The sequence below is a fragment of the Zootoca vivipara genome, chromosome 17 (assembly GCF_963506605.1).
Source record: "Zootoca vivipara chromosome 17, rZooViv1.1, whole genome shotgun sequence".
In the NCBI taxonomy this organism is placed as follows: domain Eukaryota; kingdom Metazoa; phylum Chordata; class Lepidosauria; order Squamata; family Lacertidae; genus Zootoca; species Zootoca vivipara.
The window spans coordinates 31,212,436-31,234,746 of NC_083292.1; the positions used below are offsets into that span (position 1 = coordinate 31,212,436).

The 22,311-nt window shown below is 49.9% G+C and overlaps 2 protein-coding genes across 3 annotated transcripts; one reads left to right on the forward strand and one right to left on the reverse strand.

Moving 5' to 3' along the window:
• Positions 1-112: 112 nt before the first annotated feature.
• Positions 113-4,864, reverse strand: TRMT112 (tRNA methyltransferase activator subunit 11-2). Of its 2 annotated transcripts, XM_035098002.2 has the most exons (5): positions 4,763-4,833; positions 2,523-2,623; positions 1,299-1,400; positions 620-712; positions 113-391 (listed from the first exon to the last, which is right to left on the reverse strand). In XM_035098002.2, exons 2-5 carry the CDS (start codon positions 2,601-2,603, stop codon positions 290-292), a joined length of 378 nt encoding a protein of 125 aa, XP_034953893.1. In that variant the 5' UTR covers positions 2,604-2,623; positions 4,763-4,833; the 3' UTR covers positions 113-289. The 2 variants fall into 2 exon arrangements, with proteins under 2 accessions (XP_034953893.1, XP_034953894.1); XM_035098003.2 differs by lacking the exon at positions 2,523-2,623 and having other exon boundaries at positions 4,763-4,864.
• PRDX5 (peroxiredoxin 5) lies at positions 3,836-15,391 on the forward strand. Its single transcript, XM_035098000.2, has 6 exons — positions 3,836-4,083; positions 5,865-5,999; positions 6,864-6,995; positions 11,703-11,741; positions 13,788-13,852; positions 15,051-15,391. The coding sequence occupies exons 1-6, from the start codon at positions 3,931-3,933 to the stop codon at positions 15,154-15,156; spliced, it is 630 nt and encodes a 209-aa protein (XP_034953891.2). The 5' UTR covers positions 3,836-3,930; the 3' UTR covers positions 15,157-15,391.
• The last annotated feature ends 6,920 nt before the right edge of the window (positions 15,392-22,311 follow it).

The window sequence follows — 22,311 nt, forward strand, 5'->3', positions numbered from 1 at the left end:
GAGAAGCATCTGCTAAAAACAGTGAAGAATAAGGCTGAGAAACGGGGAGATCAAGCACCTGCACAATAAGGGGCAACGACGAGATCCACACAGTTAAATTGACACTCCTCACTGAGATTCAAGAACCTGCATTTATTTACATGCACAAAAAAGCAACCCAATATTATATTCAGAACATCTCCTTCCCCCAACAGAAAAATAAGGGTGCTGGGCTTTCCACAGGAACATATCCCACCCACCCCCTCACCCGCAAGGCTTGCTTCTCAAAGCTCCATTGACACAAACCAGCTCATGTCTCCTCTTCGCTCAGCAACATGTTGGGTATCCCTTTAGTTATGGGAAACTCATGCCCAGTATCTGGGCATTTCAGCACACCTTCCACCACTTCCACCTGCACAAGAAGAAATATAAAAACAGCAGGTAAAGTGAACTGCGCAGCACTTTGGGAGTTGAAAACAGGAAGTGGCAAGGTGAAGAGAGAGAAGATAGGTGGAGATATCACAGCATTGGAAAGTTGCTAGATTTTGTTCCTAGAAATTGATGCAAGTGGTCACACTATGCATTATGACAGGTTTCTGTTGGTTGGAATGGGAAACAGGCAAAGAAGAGGTTCCCTTACCTCCATCAGCACATGATGGACTTTTCGAAGGAAATCCTCATTGCTCTCGAAGTCAGGGATGGGCTCAGGGGGCAGGTCTGATCGGTGACCCAACTGCAGGAGGGTGCAGAAAATAACAGTTTGTGCTATTTTCACAACCTTCCACTATTCAAGGACCAGTTATCTCTCTTTAACCACCCACGAGCTTCACTCTGGCATTTGTCTGCTCAGGTGGCGGCAGAAGACAGGGTGGGCCCACCTCCACCAAGTCAGAGATGGAAAACTTTCCTGTTCTCCACAGGCAGTCCTGACTGGCTGCAGGGAACCTATATGCTCTTTTGCCTTAGATCTCCACCAGTCAAGTAACACGCTTGAAAATCTGTGGTCTCCTTCCCCTTCCTATGTCACTTGGTTCATTTGAGACATACAAAGCTGTCCATTCTCCAGACTGTGCAGGAGTCTAAACAAAAGTTTATTTATGCATACAACACCCCTTCAGTTCATAAATTCCTAGGGTGGTTTACAGTAAATGAAGGAAATTGTGTGTGTGTGTACGCGCATGCGCGCGCGCACACACACACACACACACACACACAAATATAAACAGCAATTGGCTGTAGGAAGGGGGAAAAGACTATACCTCTATAATTCTAGCCAGTCTCCCCCTACCCCCAAAAAACATCCAGAGGCAATTACTCACACTCTCCGCAGCCTCTACCAAAGCTGCCCATTCCACCTTGGGTACCATCCGCGCTGTGAACTCCGGGTTGAAATCTACATTGTTCACCTTCACTTCTGTGGCCTGTTAGAGGGGGAAAAGGCTGATGGGAGAGCAGCGTGGCTCAAAGAACAAGGGAACAAATATTTCCTCCCCTGCATTTCCCTAAGTGTAGTAGGATTGCCAGAGGTAGGAGGGGTGCAGGGGGGGGGAGGACAGAGGAAACAGGGATAGTCCACATGGTGCCATCTAGATGCACTCAGACTACAACTCCCATCATCTCTTACCATGCTAGCAGAAGCTGATGGGAGTTGTAGTACAATGGCATCTGGAAAGCCTCACATCGGCCACCCCTGTAGCAGAGCTTTATGTCACATGCAGTGTGGTAACAAAGGCATGGCATGTGAAGTCCCAGGTACAGAATTCCATTTTGGCACTAAACTTACTAATGTTGTAACCTATCCCAACCTCTCTAGAAATAAACTCAATTGAGCTCAATGTGATTATTTCCAAGCAGATATACATAGGACTGGACAGTAAGCAGATATGACAAAACTGATGTGTATTACTTCTGCACCACAAATCTACAACAATAATGGTCTACGGATTACTAACAATGTAAATAAAGAAGTTTCAGCACATGAAATGTGCTGCATATATGAGAGTGGGTGTATTATTGTGGCTAAGAAACTAAAGTGAACTGGAAAGCCACTAGTTCACTTGTCACATAACTCACAAGTGGCTTTAGGGGGAGGGTGTGTTTGTGTTTAAATAAATAATATTAAATAATATACACCATTTCCAAGGAGGCTCTGTTTGATACCCCAGAGAGCCACTACCAGCCAGTTCAACAAAGTTAGATGGACCAACACTCTAACTTGATATAAGACAGCAAGGCTATATTCCACATGCTCCACCTTGAGCATTATATAGGATATAAACACAATAAATAAACAAACTCTACCTTACAGCGTTGTTTTTAAACTAAATGATTGTTCATAGCAAGCACTATAGAGTAGAAGATACTAAATACTGGTGATTGTCGTCAGCAACCCTAAACACCAGATTCCGTTTAGGCAGCAAAAACAAAGTGGTGGGTGAGTGTGAAGGACCCGGGCTATCAAGTCCCCACGTTATATATACTCTGCTCCCACCACCCAATTCTAAAGTGGAAAAGTGGGCGTGGCTTGAAGAAATCCCCGTTACCTGGATACGAAGGGGGAATCCTCCCCCGGGCCTCACTCCTCGCACGTGGGAGGTGAGCATGTTGTGCGTCAGGAGCTTCATGTTTTCAGGACAGCGGCCACCTAAGCAAGCGAAGGTAACATGTGCGTGCGTAATAAGCTTCGGACAACTTCCGGTTTGGTTGAAAGGCCGGTTCTTCTCACCCACTTCCGGCGGTCTTTTATCACTTACTTCCTGCGACAATGCGCAACGGTCCTCCCGCGCGTATGGGAAACATGACCTTCCCCCCAGTCAGTTCCGGTTAATTTTTGTTCCCAAACACGTGGAGCTGTGGGTGGGGCAGCGTTTGTTTTCTAACCCGAGGTTGCTTGGAAATGTGTCAAATAATAGCCGTATTGTTATTAAGTGTTTGTAAACAGCGCGGTTGGTATACAAAAAAAGTGCACGCTATGCACATCGTAGAACTGGCAGGCTTATGTGCCAATACAAAGTAGTGAGGAGAGGCCTTATTACGCAACTCGAAAGCCAAAACATTTGAAATTAGAATGCAAAGAAGCCCGAGCAAGCAAGCGCGATCCTACACGTGCTTACTCGGAAGTCACTTCCTTTGTCCAACAGTCTTATTCCAAGTAAGCATTGAACTGCGGTGCTTTGCAGCCTTGCAGATTACTCCTGTGTCTCCTCGGGAAATGAGTGCCGTTGAAACCTATGGGACACAACTCCCAAGTCAGGCCCCTAAAATCACTGGGATTTACTTTGCGAGTAAAAACATGGAAATCTGTGCGCGCAAGGATTGGCCTACTCCGAAATACGCGTGGCGTATGGAACGTCTTACTCGGAAGTGATCCACCCGACTAAATATCATTGAGGCTTACGCCGGAGAAAATGTACATAAAAACTGCAACCTGTTGCAGCCCATGCTTGTGCCACATTTACTTAGGAGTAGGTCCTACTGAGCTTCATGAGGTTTAATCCCAAGTGATCAACATTCGAGAGGGTTGCCTGCTGAGAGCTCAAGAGCAAATTTCCCACGGTGTTCAATAGGACGTACATAGGATTTCGATCTCTTTTAGGAAATAAATGCCCATATGTTCACATCCTGCAAATGTAGGCTGCACGCCTACCTGTGAGTAAGTGCCACTGAAATCAGGGGGGGCTTATTTCTGAGTCTGCTTCTTCTTCTTTGGCAATCACTCGTAGCCGAGTAAGATTATCTTCCATGAACACGGTCGTAGAAGTGGGACAATCTGGCCGAGCCGATCGTGATAATTCCGAAGCATGCAAATGAGGTGGATGCAAATTTCCCCACTAGCCCCCCTTGCGGTGGAATTAAAGAGCGGGCCTGGGTGTTTTGCGCCTGCACGATTTGGAGGAGGAGAACTTCAAAGGGCCGGGGTTGCCGTGGCAAGCTGTCACTCCCGCGATTTCCATGGCAACGAGGTGGAAAGGGGCGGAGGTGCTGGGCTGGCTGAGTCGCCGCTGGGGAGCAAGCCCAGGCTCCCCTCTTGGAAAGGGTTGGGCGGCAGCAGGGATCGTTCAGCGGGCCTTTGCAACCGGAGCACCAGCCATGGCGGCCCTCAAGGTGAGACCTAGGAGAGGGGAGTCTGCAGAGAGAGAGAAAACACCCCTCTTCTCCAGAGCCCCTTGCAAAAGAGCGCCCCCTTCAGCCCCATGGAAACCAGGCAGCCCAGGCAGCCCTATAGGGCATCTGCCCAGGGTCTCTGTGCAGAATATGCCCTCCTCCCGCAATGGACAAGGACAGCCCCACAGACGCAGGGGACGGGACAGCTTTGGAAGCCCCATTGCAAAAGAGCAGTCCCAGCCCCATAGATTTCCATCTGGGGATCCGTGCAATAGAAAGCCCAGCCCTCTCCTGCAAATGAGCAGCCCCAGTGAGGACTGTATAGGCTCTTTCACAGCTCCCCACAGTGCATCAGCTCTGGGGCCTATGCAATAGAAAGCATTTAGAGAAAAGTAGCCCCCGCCCCACGCCTGTGTAATAAACCCTGCTGCCATGCCAATGAACAGCCCCATAGAGAGTAGGAGACTCCTCTGTCCTATAGAACGGCAGCACTGGAAAGCCCCATTGCAAAAAGAAGGGGAAAAAACCTCCAACCTCATAGTAGTCTGGGATCTGTTTACTGGGGGGAGGGAACAGGCTGCTTAACAGCTCCCTGTAGCCTACCAGCTCTGGAGTCCATGCTATCGAAAGCCTTTAGAAAAGAGTACCTCCTCTAGCCCCATAGAGCAAGCCCACTCACCCCCATGCAGAAGAACAGCTTCACTGGGGACAGATGGTTCCCGAGATCACTGGTCCTTGGTCTCTGCAATAACAAGCCCTAATGGGAAAGAGACACCCTAGCTTCAGAGAAATTGGGTGTATCCCTGTCCCTGTAGAAAGGCAGCCACCCTTGATCTGTGGGGCTGCCGCACCCAGTTTAAGAGTGAATGTCTAACCAAGGAATGCAGTGGGAAAGAGCACAGCCGCTCCAGACGTTAAGCCCACACTTAAGCCAGTCAAATTCAGTTTCTTAAAGCTTTACATGTTTCTGCTGTGCCTGGAGCAGAGGTTTCCTAGGGTACCATCAGATAAAAATGGGACATGACTTTCTAGGGTCTAGCTTCGTGGGAGAAGGGCAGTGGGAAAGCACTTAGCCCCGTAGAGCACAACCTCTAGGTCAGGCATCCCCAAACTTGGCCCTCGATGTTTTGGGACTACAATTCCCATCATCCCTAGCTAACAGGACCAGTGGTCAGGGATGGTGGGAACTGTAGTCCCAAAACATCTGGAGGGCCAAGTTTGGGGGTGCTTGCTCTAGGTTTCTTTTTATGCAATAATGGTCAGGTCAGGAATGATGGGAATTGTAGTCCTTCAAAGGTGAGAAAGGCTGAAGATCCATCTAACCTTTCCTTGTCTGCCCCATTTGAATACCAAACCTTGCTTTACCACATACGTTTAAGGTTAGGGAACTGCAGGGAAACCCACATCCGTTAGGACTGAATTCAGTTGATTCCTCGGAGTCCCCACCACCAGAGCAAAATAGGAACATAGGAAGCAGCCTTATACCAAGTCAGACCTTTGGGTTTTGTCTACACTGACTGGCAGAAGCTCTCCAGAGTTTCAGGAAGGGGGGACATCACCAGCCTGACTTGGGAGTTGCCGAGAATGGAACCTCCTGCATGCAAAGCAGATGCTCCCCCACTGAGCTGCGGCTTTGTGCCCTCATTCCCCTTGATCAGGGTTTGGGTTACTTGTGGCCCTCAGAAGGTTGCCAACAAGGGAATGTGGCCCTCAGGCTGATAAAGGTTTCCACTCCTCCGGCGAGTTCTGTGGGCTTTACCGCTCTTTCCTCTCTCTGACAGGTTGGAGACAAGTTGCCCAACGTGGAGGTCTACGAGGGTGACCCTGGCAACAAGGTGAATGTGGCGAGCCTCTTCACAGGCAAGAAGGGGATCTTGTTTGGGGTGCCTGGTGCCTTCACTCCAGGTTGTTCAAAAGTGAGTAAGACCTGGGTGTGTCCATCTCCCCACACCCCCCTCCAGCCCAGTCCCAATCTTTTTTCTTTAATTATTCTTTATTAATTCTGCAAATCATAATTAATATACCTTTATTGAGGCTACAGATCACAAATAACAAAAAACATGAACGAAATCCCCAGAATGACAATAATGGTAAGAAAAAACAAACAAATGAAAGTTAGCATTTAGTCTGATTCTTCTGCCCTCTCCATATCATGCAGCATAAGGTTCCCAGGATACTTGGCACTGATCTTCCATGTCAAGTCTTTTATCTGTTGAGAATTCCATTAGCCGGCATGCTGGTGTATTTGGGGCCTCACCTGTCCCAGTCTTTGAATCCAAACTTGATGGGACATTGGCAAGAGCTGTAGGAAAGCCAGAACGAGAAGAAATCTTTGGTAAACAACCCTCTGAATGAAGGGTTTTGTTTTGTTTTTAAAAAAAGAATTAAGTAAAAAATCTTAGCATTCAAACCGATGCTGTCACTGTGGTCAGATAAGACCCTCAAGAACCACGGTTGGGAAGCTGGCCTGGCTCAGGCTAAGAATTGGGAGTGGGGTCTAGTAAGAATGGTGTTTTTCTCAGCCTCGGAACTTCCGGCCTGAACACAGGGATGGGGAACATGCGGACTCCATATGAGTAGACGCCCAACTCCCTTCAAACCTAGGCAGCATGGCCAACCAACAGGAGAGATGTTGTAATCCAACAACATCTGAAAAGATGCGGGCTCCCCATCCCTGGTTCTGCTTTCTGCTATTCTTATTCCCCTGTTCCCTTTATGGACTACCCCATGAAAGTCTCTGATAGTTTGTTCTTCCCTGTTGCACCCACACCCTGACACAGACCCACCTCCCAGGCTACGTGGAGAAGGCAGGACAGCTGAAGGGCAAAGGAGTGGAGGTCATCGCCTGCTTGTCTGTCAACGACGTCTTCGTCATGAGCGAGTGGGGAAAGGCTCACAAAGCCGAGGGAAAGGTAATGGGAGAGTCATACTTTTTAAAACAGTCAAGTTTCTAGTCCTTATGGTCTCTGTCTCTTGCCTCCCCCCCCCCCACATACACTCCTTGGACTTCATATATGGCACCTCCAGGTAGCACTGGGTGAGACTCCCTGTCTGAAATCCTGGAGAGCCACTGCCAGTCAATGAATCTGCCATTTTGGCATATAAACTGCATATAATAATAATAATAATAATAATAATAATAATAATAATAATAATTTTTATTTCTACCCCGCCCTCACCAGTCAAAACCGGGCTCAGGGCGGCTAACACCAATAAAATTACAATAAGACGTAAAAGAAAGAAAAACAATTAAAATATGGGTTAAAATACAGTTTAAATTAAAAAAAATTAAATGCAGCCTCATTTTAAAGTAGCCCAAAGGCCAGGCGGAACAGGCCCTGCGAAAAGATGTCAAATTTAAAAAACATTATTACTATTATTATTAATAGTAGTAGTAGTAGTCTGCCCTTCTTGGGTAGGGCAGACGAACAGCTCCGTCTTGCAGGCCCTGCGGAAAGATGTCAAATTTAAAAAACATTATTACTATTATTATTAATAGTAGTAGTAGTCTGCCCTTCACCCAAATGACCCAGTAGATTACAACAATTTATCATATTGAGCTACAGGGACCAAACACAGCTTCCTATCTGCTCCCAGTTAGCAGCTGGAGGCTGGAATTCATATCCGGGTCCTCCAGCCATTGCAAGTTTTAAAGGCTCTTTGCGCAGGAAAAGGATCGGTAATGAGTTAAATGCTTGGCTCTCGAGCCCTGCTCTCTCAATCCCACTAGAACTGGGCTTGGCTGGATAGAGCATCACAGCTCTGTACCAACCCAAATAAGAAAAGAGGCAATGCCCCAATGCATGGGCGTAGGCAGGGGGGGGCAGAAGGGGGCAGCTGCCCCCCCCTAGAAGCAAAAAAATTAATGTATTTTACAGACCATAACCAGCACTTTTCCCCTCCAAAAACTGAAGTGGAAAGGGCTTTGCTTTAGCAAGAGCAGCTAAGTCTCCGCTTGCTGGGGGGGGGGGACACAGCAGTAACAAAAACACATCAAATAAATAAAGCAAAGTGGCTACCAGTAGTTAAGCAGTTAAGACAATGGAGCATATATCCCCAGGCAAGATTCGATAGCTGACCATTTCACCCTATTGTTCTTAAGTGGCAGTTGTTAATGAGCATTCAGGAGCATTAAGAGTTCTATTGGCGATTTAATGAGGGTGCAGACTCAGAGGATTCAATTTGAATAAGGTGGCTCTGCAAGGCTAAAAAGAAGTGAATAAGAAAGGGGGGGCTGTAGCTTTGACAGACACAGTGATGTTTATAAAAAGCATTGGTGTTCTAGTCTGCCCCTCCTCCTGCATCTGTATACTGTAAATCGGGTAGCCACCTCCCAAGAGACTCTGATCTACTCAGAGTTTAAAACTGGGGGTGATCTACCCCCTTTTGGGGGGTTCAGGTCAAAGCTATTGAGTGTTTTTTTTAAGGAAGGGAAGCCCTGTTTTTTGGGGTTTAGGTCAAACTTGTTGAGCTTCTTTTAGGAGGGAGGCCCATTTTTGTTTAGGGTTTCAGGTCATAGTTCAACTTTTTTGAGGGAGGAGGAAAATTTTGGGTGAGCTTTTTTTAGGGGTGCCAGTGACCTACCAGTGATCTACCACAGACATCCAGTGATCTACTGGTAGATCACAATCTACCTGTTGGACGTGCCTGCTGTAAATCAAGCAGAGCGAAAGCTGCTTACAAGGCTCCTGTACATGCAGAGTTCCAGCGTCACCCAGAGGCACCCACAAATATGAGTTATCCCTCTCTCTATTTCTTCCTTCCTTCCCTCCCTCTTCCATCCTTAATAAAATACGGGGGGGGGGCAGATAAGCCCCACATAGAAAGCCCATCAACATGGGGGGATGACTCTTTCAAATACGGTATTCACCAGTAATTGGGGGGGGGGGGAGAGGCACCTAGGCCTCTAGGAGTTGGCTGCTATGCCTAGGAGTAGGACAATTCAAGAAAGCAGAACGATGCATATGGTATGGTAATATATCAATAGAATCGTAGAATTGTAGTCGGAAGGGACCACAAGGGTCATCTAGTCCAACCCGCTGCAATGCAGGATTTTTTTCCTAAGGTGGGGCTTGAACCATGGTTGAAATATTATGCTGATATGCAGCAACGCCTCGGAGCCGTCGTGGCTGCGGCCATGTCTTGCCTCGCCCTCGCCCGCCCTGCCACCCCCTCTCGCCTGCCCGACCCTCCCGTCCTCTCCAGCCAAGCAGGGTAGCCGCCAACGCTACCAGCCCCAGAAGCACAAGGTGGCCGCTGCTGCCACCGCCACGATGTCATCAGGCCCGTTGGCCCTTTAGCCCCGCCCACTTTGTGGCCCCTCCCCTTCTGTGCCTTGGCCCCGCCCCTGAACGACCATGGCTTGCCCCCCCCTAGTTTTGATCCTGGCTACGCCCCTGCCCCAATGGGGACAGAAAATGCTCTCTCTCTGCTGCTTCCGTGATTCTCCCAGGCCCTGCTTGTGTCTCCAGATAGGCAAAGGTTCCTCATTAAACAAATCACCTCTTCAGATTCCAAGTAAGTTAATGAATTTAGATAGCGGAAGGGAGAGGAGGATAAAAAGTTAACAGTGCCAGAGGGAATTCTTCCTATACTTGTAGTGGCAGAGGGAGATGGATTGCTGCAAACTAATCTGGGAAGCTTTTTTTAAAAAAAACAAACAAACATATGGCCGGAACCATGAGACGTAGTAACAGCCATCAACTTGGATTAGGCAAATTTCTGGAGTAGAAGGCTACCGGTAGCTACTAGCCAAGGTGGCTGTTCTCCCTGCAATGCCAGAGGCAGTCTGCCTCTGAATACTAGCTACTGGGAATTGCAAGGGGGGAGAATTGCCATTGCACTCAGGTCTTGCTTGCAGGCTTCCCACTGCAAGGACAGAGGGCTGGACTGTACAGGCCGTTGTCCTGTCCAAGGTCTCTTTGTATATTCTTTAGAGTGGCTTATGTACAATCAATTAAGACAAGATGCTCCCTTGCCCTCAGGCTTACAATCTAAAAAAACAAAAGACACCCAAGGGGAAAGGGCCAGCGAGGGCAGAGGTGGGGGAATTAAACTTGGGTACCAATTCTTACAACACAGGCCACAGATAATTTAGAGCCAAAGGCCAAGGCCTACCGGAAAAGAAATATTCTTGTCTGGCTCCTAAAGCGATCTGATGACAGGCAATAGGCAAGCTTCCCCAGGGAGAGCATTCCTCAAGCAAGGAGTCACCTACATAATAATAGTTTCCTTTTGTTGTTGTATTAATAAATTTCACTTGTTTTATCAAAGAATGGCAAGCAGGGTTTAAATGAATAGAGGGATCTGCCTTCTGCTGAGTCAGACCGTTGGTCCATCTAGCTCAGCATTGTCGTATCTATTATTTAACAAAATTTATATACCGCTCAATTAAAAAAAACCCACACAAAGATTTAATTGGTTCATAAAAATACACCGTCCATAGTGACTGGCGGTGACTCTCCAGTGAGTTTCTTCCAGCTTTATCTGAAGATGCCACGAGTGATTGAACTTGGGACCTTCTGCATGCAAAGCAGGTGTTCTTCTACTAAGCTATGGCCTTAGGCTGCAAAAAAAAAGTCAGAGCTGCTTTCTGTATTCACCCTTAGCTATCTGAAATTTAGGGGAAATGCTGGCTGACAGGCCCAGACAGATACACAGAGATCTTTCTCTTCATTTTTCTCTCTCTCTTTTATATTCCCATTAATTTGGCATTAGGTGTATGGTAGAAGTGGGAGGGTGGCTGGGTGAGGCTGTCTGGAGGGGGTGGAAAGATGCCAAGATCCTGGCCTCAGCAAAAGCAGCACATGTGTCTCTCCTAGAAGTGCTTTCTGCTCTGTCCCGCAGGCACACTGCACTTGCTTGTGTAACTCTGGGAACGGCTGTTCCGTTTGTTATGCAACAGCTGGCTTGCAACAGAGAGTGTTCCTTTTCAATGTAAGAACTGCCTTGCAGGATCTAACCAAAGTCCTTCTGTTCTGGTCTTGCGTAAAGGAGAAAGGCTGTAGATCTGTGACAGAGCATATCTGCATTGCAAGCAGGACATCCCAGGTTCAATCCCCAGCATCTCCAGGCAGGGCTCAGGGAGAGACTCCTGCTTAAAAAGGTGGAAAGCCGCTGCCAGTCAGTGTTAAAAGTGCAATTCAGGCATCCCCTCCCTGTTGTTTTGTTTGCAAGGGGGGCAAAGGGGAATTCTGCCCCAGATACGGAAAAGTCTGCATCTAATAGTGAAAATAACATAAGGAAAGCATAATATTAGGGGAAATATACTTTGTGGACATGTGTACGTTGGGCAAATCTGAATACAAAGGGATGTATGTATTAGGAGAAATTAATATGCCAATGCATTTTAATGAGAGCTTAAATTTAAAAAAATCTCAAACGGATGTGAAAATGTGGAGAACTGAACTTGAGATTGGGGAAATGAGAGAAACTGAAATTCACAGATCAGCCTAGAGGCACAGTCCTCCCATTTGAATGGCTGCAGTCATTAAACTTTTGTAACAAATTCCTTTTAAAGGTCCGTGCTTCTTGGACATCACTTTTGAGCCTGCAGCGATTCTGCCTGTTTGAATAACGGTGGTCCCCTTAAATGTTTGTGTTTTGCTTTCTCGCCTCAGGTCCGGATGTTGGCTGATCCCACAGGAGCATTTGGGAAGGTACTGGCATCTCTTGTCGTAGGGCAGGTCTGGGGGAACCTTATTCCAGCTCTTTGTCCCCCACCCCCACCCCAACAAGTCAACTTTACAGGTGGCCAGGGGTCCACCCACCGGACAATCATCTGATGTCATGTTGGCATCAGGTGACTGACAGGCTCTTCAGCTAACCTATCAAAGTTGGCCGGTGGGGGTGGAGGTGTCTGCTTCAACACTGCGCACTCCCTGCTGATGGACAGGAGGGCGTGGTTTGATGAAATGTCCTTAAGAGCCCCTGTTGCAGAGTATCAACGTAGGCCAGGGGTCAGCAAACTTTTTCAGCAGGGGGCCGGTCCACTGTCCCTCAGACCTTGTGGGGGGCCGGACTATATTTTGAAAAAAAAATAATGAACGAATTCCTATGCCCCACAAATAACCCAGAGATGCATTTTAAATAAAAAGACACATTCTACTCATGTAAAAACATGCTGATTCCCAGACCGTCCGCGGGCCAGATTTAGAAGGCGATTGGGCCGCATCCGGCCCCCAGGCCTTAGTTTGGGGCCCGCTGACATAGGCTTTCTGTCCTCCTTGCTGCCCTGAAACACATATCTAGGATCTCTGGTATGAAGGATCCTGAGCAGCACACCTGGAGAAGACACTCTCCCTGTCTGAGACCCCAGAGAGCCACTTCATATACCTCCATGCTGTCAGTTTGACACTTAAAGGTGGTTTATTTATTTATTTGCATAGATTGGTCCTATGTCCATAACCACTTCAGAAAGAACAGGTGTGCTAGGTCTTCACCCCTTAGGGACCACTGTCTGCAATCAATGTGGAAAAACAACAGATCAAGTTAGGAGGTGAATGTCTGAGCAGGAAGCAGGCCTGGTGCCAGCGGTTGCTCAGTAAGGCCAGGTACTGCCCAAGTGCCCCGGAGGCTCGGAAAGACCCCTCGCCTATGCAGCCCAGCTGCGCCATCTTTACCACCCTCCTTACTCTGCCCCAGGCAACTGAGGCTGATGGGAGACAAGAGTCTAGTGACATCTGAAGGGAACCCAGTTGCACAAGGCTGCAATAAAGTATCGTGTGGGTAGGGACGTTTTTCAGCCTGAAGGCCACATTCCCTTTTAAGCAACCATCCAGGGGCCACATGCCAGTGCCGGCTGGGGGGGGGGGGAGAGCAACAATTGTAAATTGTAAGTAGGTTAGTTTATACCCACACCCTCACACACCCACACCCTCTTTCTATCCTCCATCCACGCAAGCGAGAATCGTAATTGGATATTTCAGTGACACATTCCAGCCAGGCCAAAAACACTCAAGGAGGGTGCAAATCGGGACCAGTGAGGGGTGTTACCTGGGGGAGAGTCCTGAGGATAATAATTATAATAATAATAATTTATTATTTATACCCCGCCCATCTGGCTGGGTTTCCCCAGCCACTCTGGGCAGCTTCCAACAGAATATTAAAATACAATAACCTATTAAACATTAAAAGCTTCCCTAAACAGGGCTGCCTTCAGATGTCTTCTAAAAGTCTGGTAGTTGTTTTTCTCTTTGACATCTGGTGGGAGGGCGTTCCACAGGGCGGGCGCCACTACTGAAAAGGCCCTCTGCCTGGTTCCCTGTAACTTGGCTTCTCGCAGCGAGGGAACCGCCAGAAGGCCCTCGGCACTGGACCTCAGTGTCTGGGCAGAACGATGGGGGTGGAGACGCAGAAGAAGAGGTCTGGAGAATCACAATAAACCCGTTGATCTGAGGTTCCTCCACTAAGGGCTAAGGGAAAGATCCAAAGGCTCCTGAGAAAAAGATGTTTTTTTGAGGGAGTCAACTGGAGGTGTTCGGGAAGCAGATCCTGGCAATAAGGAGTAGCGAGGGAAAATAGGCCGGAGTCATTCCAGGAAACAGGAGTCCATTTGACAGCTGAGACTGGCAGTATTTAATCATGCCTGCAAAACATGGACCCCTGGCCCTGGGTGTCAGGTTTTTGTTTTTTTATAACAGGGCCAGTATACATCTCCCTTCTCTCCTCCAAGTTCACACCCAATTGTTTCCCCTTTCACACAGGCTACAAACCTGTTGCTGGACAAAGAGCCACTCCGGGAACTTTTTGGGACCCAACGATCCAAACGGTAAGGGGAACTGGGGGTTGGGGATAGGAGAGGCAGAACTTTAGGAGCTGGGTGGCAGAAGGGCAAAAGAACAAAGAGCCAGCCTCTGCATCTTCTCTTGGGGGATGGGAAGAAATTCATTTCAGTTACGTTTAAAGCCAAATCAAATCCCCTCTTTCCAAAACAGTATGAGAATTGAGAACCAAAACATGGCCCTGCTTTGAAATTTGCATGCATCTCAATTTTGTGACACAGTTCTCCAACCAAAAGATGTTTACAAAAATGTGCACATTGGGGGGAAATGTGCATAATTGAATACATTAATAGAATCATAGAATGGTAGCATTGGAATGGACTCTTTAAGAGTCATCTAGTCCAACCCCCTGCCATGCAGGAATCACAGCTAAAGAATCCAATCTCTTAAAAAAAATGTACGTGCAGAAATTGCTTGCAAAAAATGTGTAGCTTAGTCAAAACTGTATTAAAAAATGCTGTTTCTCAGGATAAAATTAGCACTAAAATGCTGAAGGACTCTAATCAGGTTTAAATATATATATAGCAAATTGCCTCAGAAATGTGAAAACTGAATTTAAAATGACTGGAAAAATGAGAAACTGAGAGCACCAAAATTGACATATCCACCCTGGAGAGCTTGGCTGTTAGAACTGCTCAGGTGGTTGCAGCTCTGCCTGTTTTTGAAAGCACTAAGTTTTGGCGTTGAAGCACCTACACTTTGGAACTCCCTGCTCTTTGATATTAGGCAGGTGCATTTCTTGTACCATTTTTGGTGCCTGCTTGGGAAACTGTAGCTCTTTGAGGGGAACAGGGGCCCCGGCACCCAGGGCCGTCTCTAGCAGGTCAGGCGCCCTGGCGCTGAGGCATGGAGATCGCTCCGGCGCCCCCACCCTCACAGCGTGCCGCACGGCTTCGTCACGCAGCGCCCCGCCCAGCGCCCTGGCGCCCCGCGCCACCGGGACTGCACCTAGAGCCGGGCCTGCCGGCACCTTTGACAAACTACAGTTCACAAGGTTCTTTGGGGGAAGCCATGGCTGTTCTAAAGTGGCCTGACCCTGCTTTAAACGTATAGTGCAGATGGGGCCTAGCTTCCTTCTTAAGTCACCCCAGATAACTCTCTCCTCATCCAGCTGTAAAAAAAACAAAACAGAACTTTTGCTTGTCCTGAGCTCTGTGTGTCTTCCATCTCTGTCTCCCCCTACAGGTTCTCTTTGGTAGTCCAAGATGGCGTGGTGAAGGCGCTCAACATAGAAGAGGATGGCACAGGCCTCACCTGCAGTTTGGCCAGCAACATCCTATCTCAGCTCTGAGACCTGGGACACCGCGGCTGTTAACCCATCTCCTAAACCCTGACAGCAAGAGACGCACAACACTGCCCACCCTCACCTATGCAGAAGGGATGGTGGGCTGATTTATTTCCCCCTCACAGCTTCTAGGATTTGGCCTTTACAAGGGCAGGGATATGTATGCAGCTGCTTTGAATCCCTTCTCTGTCTTGACTCCGTTATCTTGGACGTTATTGCCTGAAATAAAAATTATACCAGATTTCTTTATTGTGGTTTTCTGTTAACTGAGGGTGCGCCCATACCAAGATAGCATTCAGTTGCTTATTGCTGCTCTTGTTGTTCCTGTTGAATTATAAAATCGTCTTCTAAAGCACCATCTCAAGGTGATTTACACGTAATTTAAACCAGTTAAAAATGCAAAAAAAAAAAACAAACCCACAAAACATTTAAAGCAACACTAAAACCCTAACAGAGGTGGATGCTTGTGGAAAAGACTTATTTATCCAGCTGGGGGAAAGCCTCTAAACAGTCACAGCTTCACCCAAAGAATCCTGGGAACTGTAGGTTTGTTAAGCGTGAAGAGACCACTCACAGAGCTACCAGTCACAGCACCCTTAGCAAACTACAGTTCCCAGGATTCTTTGGGGGAAGCCATAGGTGTTAGAGTGGTATAAGAGTGCTTTAAAGGTATGGTGGCTGGGGAAACCCAGTCAGATGGACAGGGTATGATAATTAATTAATTAATTGCATTTACAGTGGTACCTCAGTTTACGAACTTCATCCGTTCTGGAAGTCCGTTCTTCAACTGAAACTGTTCTTAAACTGAGGCACCCTTTCCCTAATGAGGCCTCCCGCCACCAGTGCCCTTCCACCATTCGGGTTCCGTTCTTAGACCAAGGTAAAGTTCATAAACCGGGACACTACTTCCGGTTTTGCGGAGTTCGTAAACCGAATAGTTAGTAAACAGGGCTGTTCTTAAACCGAGGTACCCCTGTAGATATGTAAATCACCTTGAGGCAGTTGTTCAGGAGGTGATTAATAAGTTGGTGGTAATTGCACAAAATGGCTTCCGCATCTAAAAGCAGTAAAAGACAGGAACCAAAATGGTGCAGGCATGCTCCCCCTCATTTTGGCCCCTGTGGATTTCTGAGGGGAGGTGTTCATTGGGACCTTTCGTGGGTGCCATAGCTGCTGGTGGGCGCCCAGGCACCTGTGGGCGCTGGGTTGTCATCCTCTGATCATGTATGAGTGGAAGCTATTTTGCTGCCACAGGAACAAAAGGCGCCACTTTTTCCATGTCCATGATGCTTTTCCAGCCCTTCTGAAACTAAAGAAGGGTTCATAGTTTCCCCAACGTGTCACTAGCTCAATCTGAAGCAGAAGCTAAAACAGGGTTTCCTCACAACAAGAGATTTATTTTTAGCTGAGTAGACTGAACAGGCCCGTGGATGAAGCCATCTTTTGTATTTTTCTCAGACGCTAATGTTCTCACACTCAGTTTGCCACAAATTCAGTTTCCTATCGTGGCCAGCTGGTGCCCCTGACTGCATCATGTGCCGACAGAGTCTGCTTTCAGCACCCAATGCATTTCCCCCGTTTTGCTTCATCTTGTGTCTAATCACAAAATTGGAATTGCAATCGATTGGCGCTGGCCTGCGACAGGGCCTTCTTTGTCGTGGTACCCCATTTGCAGAATGTCCTGTCTGGTGAGCTACAATTGCCAGAGGGGGGGTGTAATCACCAACCCTTCTTCCCAGGGAATGCTGTGAATTGCAGCGCTGTGTGAAGGGGGATACGGGACTTTCAGCACTGAAATGTACTCGGAGTCGAGAGTGAATTTCATGCTCTTTATTCAGCTCATAGTCATCAAGGAGAAGAGGAGAAGAAGAATGGCTCTTTTCCCAAAACCATCTGCTTATATACATTATTTACACAATGGGCCTTGCGTGATTGGCTACTTCAGGGCTACACCTGTGGGCCAATTATATTGTGGATTGACTTCTGCCTGCAGCCTGATTGGCTGCTCCTACAGGCCAATCAGGTAGCAGATTCGCTTCTGCCAGCCGCCTGATTGGCTGCTCCAGCAGGCCAATCAGGTTGCGGATTCACTTCCACCTGGAGTTGGATTGGGTAGCTCCCGCTGATTCTGAATCCTATTGTTCTAGGATTCAGCTCAGTACATAACACCCCTCCCCTCTAAGTTCCAGTCCTGCCCGGGAAGTTGCATTCGTAGTCCCCAAGGTCTGCTGGCCGCCTCCGTGTGCGTTGTGGCCTGGGGTGTTCCTTGGTCAGGGGTTCTGGTTCTGGCTCGTGTTTCTTGGCTGCTGGCTGTGCCGGGGCTGTCTGGTCTGGCGCCACTGAACCACTAGGTTGTGGCTCTGGTTCCGGTGTCCTTCCAGCCTCGGGGCGCCCCTCTGTGCCTACTGCTTCTGCTTCCCCTGCCCACCCCTCTCGCTCTACAGGCCTCACTGCCCTGCTGTCCCCTTGGGACCCCTCTGTCCCGCGCTCCTCCCGGGTTCCTCCTGGGAATCGTCGCCGTAGCTGGTCGCAGTGGCGGCGCCAACATTGCCCCCCTTCCGTTAGTACCTCGTACGACACGGGACCGGTCACCTTGGTGACTGTGGCGGGTACCCATGCTGGGCCTGCCCCAAAATTCTTTGCGTACACTGCGTCCTGGGCCACAAATGTCCGGGGGTTCCTGCCTTTCCCCACCACTACCTCATCCTGAGCTCTGTCGGGGTGAAGTCGGTCCAGTCTAGTTGCAAGGCGCCGGCCCATTAGTAGTTCAGCTGGGCTCCGGCCCGTCGTTGTGCTTGGGGTGCTGTGCTGTGCTAGAAGAAATGCGGCAAGGCGGTATTCCCAGTCCCCTTGTGTCATGCGGCGGAGGCTGTCCTTGGTTGTCCGCACCATGCGCTCCGCTTGGCCATTGGTGGCAGGGTGGAATGGTGCTGAGCGGATGTGGCGGATGGCGTTCTGCGCTGTGAAGGTCTGGAACTCCTCTGACGTGAATGCGGTTCCATTGTCCGAGACGAGGGTGTCAGGGAGCCCGTGGGTTGCAAAAAGCTTACGTAGTACCCGGATGGCTGCCGCCGTAGAAGTGGACGGTACCAGTGCGACCTCCAGCCATTTGGTGTAGGAATCCACCACTATGAAGAATGTTTTTCCCTGGAAGGGGCCAGCGAAGTCCACGTGCAAGCGTGACCATGGATGTCGGGCGGACTCCCAGGGCTGGACTGGGGCCCTTGGGGGATCCAGGCGGGATTCTTGGCAGGTCTGGCAGTGTTGGACCCAGGCCTCTATCTCTCTGTCAATCCCCGGCCACCACACATAACTCCTGGCAAGGGCCTTCATCCTCACTACCCCTGGGTGTGTCTCGTGTAGGGCTGTAAGGACCCTTTTGCGGAGGGGCTGGGGAACAACAACCCTGCTTCCCCATAACAGGCACCCCTTGTGGGCCGACAGTTCATGTTTGCGGTTTGTGTAGCCGGCGAATTCTGGCCCGGGGCTGCTGCTGGGCCATCCTCGCCACACCCAGTTCAGGACCCGGGAGATGACCCTATCTTTTGTGGAATGGTGCGCAACTTCTTGTGCCTGAATGGGTCGGTCGGGAAGCAGCTCCAGGGTCATAACCTCTTGCGCAGGCGCTGGGTCGGGGCCTGTTTCTGGTAGTGGTAGCCTGCTGAGGGCGTCTGCGTGGCCCATCGCCTTCCCAGGGCGGTGGATTAGTGCATACTGGTAGCCGGCAAGGAAAATTGACCACCTGAGGACACGTGGAGACAACACTTGGGGGGTCTGCTTCTCGGGGGCAAACAGGCCAAGCAACGGCTTGTGGTCAGTCACTATGGTAAAGGGCCGCCCGTACAAGAAATCATGGAATTTTTTTACGCCCTTCACGATTGCCAGACCCTCCTTGTCAATCTGTGAGTAGTTTCGTTCGGCTGCAGCAAGCGTCTGGGAGAAGTATGCCACCGGCACCTCTCTTCCATCCGGGAGTTGGTGTCCCAGGACAGCGCCGATGCCATAGGGAGAGGCGTCGCATGCCAGCACCACTGGCAGCCTCTCGTCGAAGTGTGCCAAGACCGAGTTCGAGATGAGCAAGTCCTTGACTGCCTGGAATGCGGCCCTTTGTCGCTGGCCCCACACCCAAGGGGCCCTTTTATCTAGGAGTCTGTGTAGGGGCTCCGCTACCGCTGCCTTATGGGGAAGGAAGGCATGGTAAAAGTTCAATAGTCCCAAGAATGACTGAAGTTCGGGCTTGCTCTTGGGCGCTGGGGCCTCACAAATGGCCCGTACCTTGTCACCGGTTGGATGGACCCCTTCTGCGTCCACCTTAAATCCCAGAAAGTCCACCTGCGGCACTCCCAGTAAACACTTTTCCCGCTTCACCTTGAGGCCCGCCGTCTGGAAACGGTGCAGGACGGAGCGGAGGCGGTCCTCAAATTCCTCTGGTGTGGGCCCGGCGATCAGTACATCATCGAAGAAAGGGGTGACGCCAGGAATCCCTTTAAGGAGAGAGTCCATTAAATTCTGGAATATGCCTGGTGCCACGCTAACGCCAAATTGCAGCCGCTTTACTCTGAATGCCCCTCTGTGCGTCACAATCGTCTGAGCCTCTGCTGTGGCTTCGTCCACAGGCAACTGTTGATACGCTTGGGCCAAGTCCAGTTTGCCAAAGATTTTTGACCCAGCCAGGGTGGCGAGGACATGGCTGACCACTGGCACTGGGTATGCATGGGCCGTGAGAGCCTTGTTTATGGTGCATTTGTAGTCTGCACAGATGCGGACCGAACCGTTAGGCTTGACGGGTGTGACAATTGGAGTTTCCCAGGGGGCGTTGGGCACCGGCTCCAGCACTCCTTGCTCCACGAGCCGGTCCAATTCCTCGTCTATGCGGGGTTTCAGGGCGAACGGGACCCGGCGGGCCTTGTGCCTGATGGGTCGTACAGCGGGGTCTAGCTGTAGGGCAATGGGGGGTCCTGTATATCGTCCCAATGCCCCATCGAAAACCCCTGGAAACTCTTTGCATATGGCGTCCACGTCCACTTGTAAGCTAGTGCGGTTCACCCCGGTAACGGCTAGCCCCAGAGGTCCAAACCATGCCAGTCCCAGTAAGCTAACGTAGGGGCCCTTAACTACCAGCAAGTCCAATTGTTGCTTTCGCCCTCGATATTGCACCCTGAAGGTCCCCACCCCCATTGTAGGGACCTTACGTTTCTGGAAGTCCCGGAGGGTGAATGGGGCCGGCCTTAGTTTGGGACCCCCATTAGGGCACAGTTCCCTTAATGTTCGGGCCGAGATTATGGATAGAGTTGAACCCGTGTCCAGCTCCATGCGGCATGGGGCTCCCTCTATCTGTACCTCTATATAAATTTTCTCTGTGCTGGGATGGGGCAACTGGAATACCTGGTAGTCCGTGATCTCTGTCGAGTTGCCTTGGTGCATGGTGCCGTGTGACCTGGGGCTCCTGGGTCGGTCATCTGATGCTTGTCGACGGGTGAGTCGAGCCCGACACACCCGGGCGATGTGTCCCAATTTTCTGCACTGCCTGCACTCTGCGTTGCGGAAACGACAGGTCCTCCTCTCGTGGTTCTCCCCGCAGCTTGCACAGTTCCCTCCTTCTCGTCGAGGCTGCTGTGGTGTGTGTGCTGCTTGAGTGCGCCGCTGTACTCGGTGTACTTCCTCCCTGTCAGATTCGGATTCGTCGGTGAGGTCTTCGTGGTAGACCCTCGGTTGGGATGGCGGGGCCGGTCGTGCCTCTTGCGTTGACCTCTCGGCGGCTTCGGTTGCCAGGGCTTCCTCCAGAGCAATCTGGAACGTGAGGTCTTTTTTGGCGTAGAGGCGTCGTTGCAACATCTCGTCCCTCAGGCCACCGACGAGGCGGTCACGAAGCATGTTCTCCAACTCTGAGAAGTTGCATAGCCGGGCGGCTTGGCGGAGGGAGGTCACAAACCCAGTTATGGTTTCCCCCGGGGCTTGCCGCTTTGCGTAGAAGGCATTTCGGCAAGCTACCACCGAGGGCTGTGGTGAGAAGTGCTCCTTCAGCCGTTCCATTATTGTTTTGTAAGAGACGGTAGCGACATCTCTAGGTGCAAGGAGAGCCCGGGCGATTTCAAACGTCTCCTCTCCACAGACGCTGAAGAATGTCGCCCTCTTCATGGCATCGTTGGTGACTTCTTTCGCTTGCAGGAGGAAGTTGAAACGGGCGGCGTACCCTTCCCAGTCTCCTGATGCTGGTTTGAATGGCGAGAAGCTGCTGTCGGTTGCCATTCTGGGTTCCTTGGGTCCTGGAGCTGAAGCCTGGATGCACAGTGCGATGCAGCGGTGCAGCAGGTGGCGGTGCTGCGGTGCAGTGCGTGGTGGCGGTCAGCTCAGCAGGATCCCATCCTCGTCGCCAGTGAAATGTACTCGGAGTCGAGAGTGAATTTCATGCTCTTTATTCAGCTCATAGTCATCAAGGAGAAGAGGAGAAGAAGAATGGCTCTTTTCCCAAAACCATCTGCTTATATACATTATTTACACAATGGGCCTTGCGTGATTGGCTACTTCAGGGCTACACCTGTGGGCCAATTATATTGTGGATTGACTTCTGCCTGCAGCCTGATTGGCTGCTCCTACAGGCCAATCAGGTAGCAGATTCGCTTCTGCCAGCCGCCTGATTGGCTGCTCCAGCAGGCCAATCAGGTTGCGGATTCACTTCCACCTGGAGTTGGATTGGGTAGCTCCCGCTGATTCTGAATCCTATTGTTCTAGGATTCAGCTCAGTACATAACAAGCACCCTTAACAAACTACAGTTCTCGGGAATCTTTGGTGGAAGCCATGACCATATAAAGTGGTATAATTGTGCTGTGAATGTGGCCACAGTGGTCAAGGGGCTGGAATCTTTTTCGACCCGAGGGCCGCCTTCCCCTCTGGACAACCTCCCAAGGGCCACATGCTAGTTGTGGGTGGTGCCAGAGGCAAGTGTGGGTGGAGCCATTAATATCAAAATTGTAACTGAACCACAGGCTAGTGGTGGTCCACATACTTTCCTACCCTTTTCCCTCAATCAGGCCAGCAAGAGGCAGGATCAGGGTTCAATAACACATTCTAGCCAGGCAAAAACACTCAGTAGGGCCAGTGAGGGTTACGGCCATGGGATGTGGTCTGCAGAGAGCCCCTGAACCTGAAGGTATTTGCCC

Excerpts from the sequence above, each read along its gene's own strand:
- TRMT112 (XM_035098002.2), bottom strand. The coding sequence starts at position 2,603 with ATGAAGCTCCTGACGCACAACATGCTCACCTCCCACGTGCGAGGAGTG. Across the intron at positions 1,401-2,522 it reads GATTCCCCCTTCGTATCCAG|GCCACAGAAGTGAAGGTGAA; the intron begins GTAACGGGGATT and ends CCCCTCTAACAG. Across the intron at positions 392-619 it reads TCCATCATGTGCTGATGGAG|GTGGAAGTGGTGGAAGGTGT; the intron begins GTAAGGGAACCT and ends CTTCTTGTGCAG.
- PRDX5 (XM_035098000.2), top strand. The coding sequence starts at position 3,931 with ATGGCAACGAGGTGGAAAGGGGCGGAGGTGCTGGGCTGGCTGAGTCGC. Across the intron at positions 11,742-13,787 it reads CCACAGGAGCATTTGGGAAG|GCTACAAACCTGTTGCTGGA; the intron begins GTACTGGCATCT and ends CCTTTCACACAG. Across the intron at positions 13,853-15,050 it reads GGGACCCAACGATCCAAACG|GTTCTCTTTGGTAGTCCAAG; the intron begins GTAAGGGGAACT and ends CTCCCCCTACAG.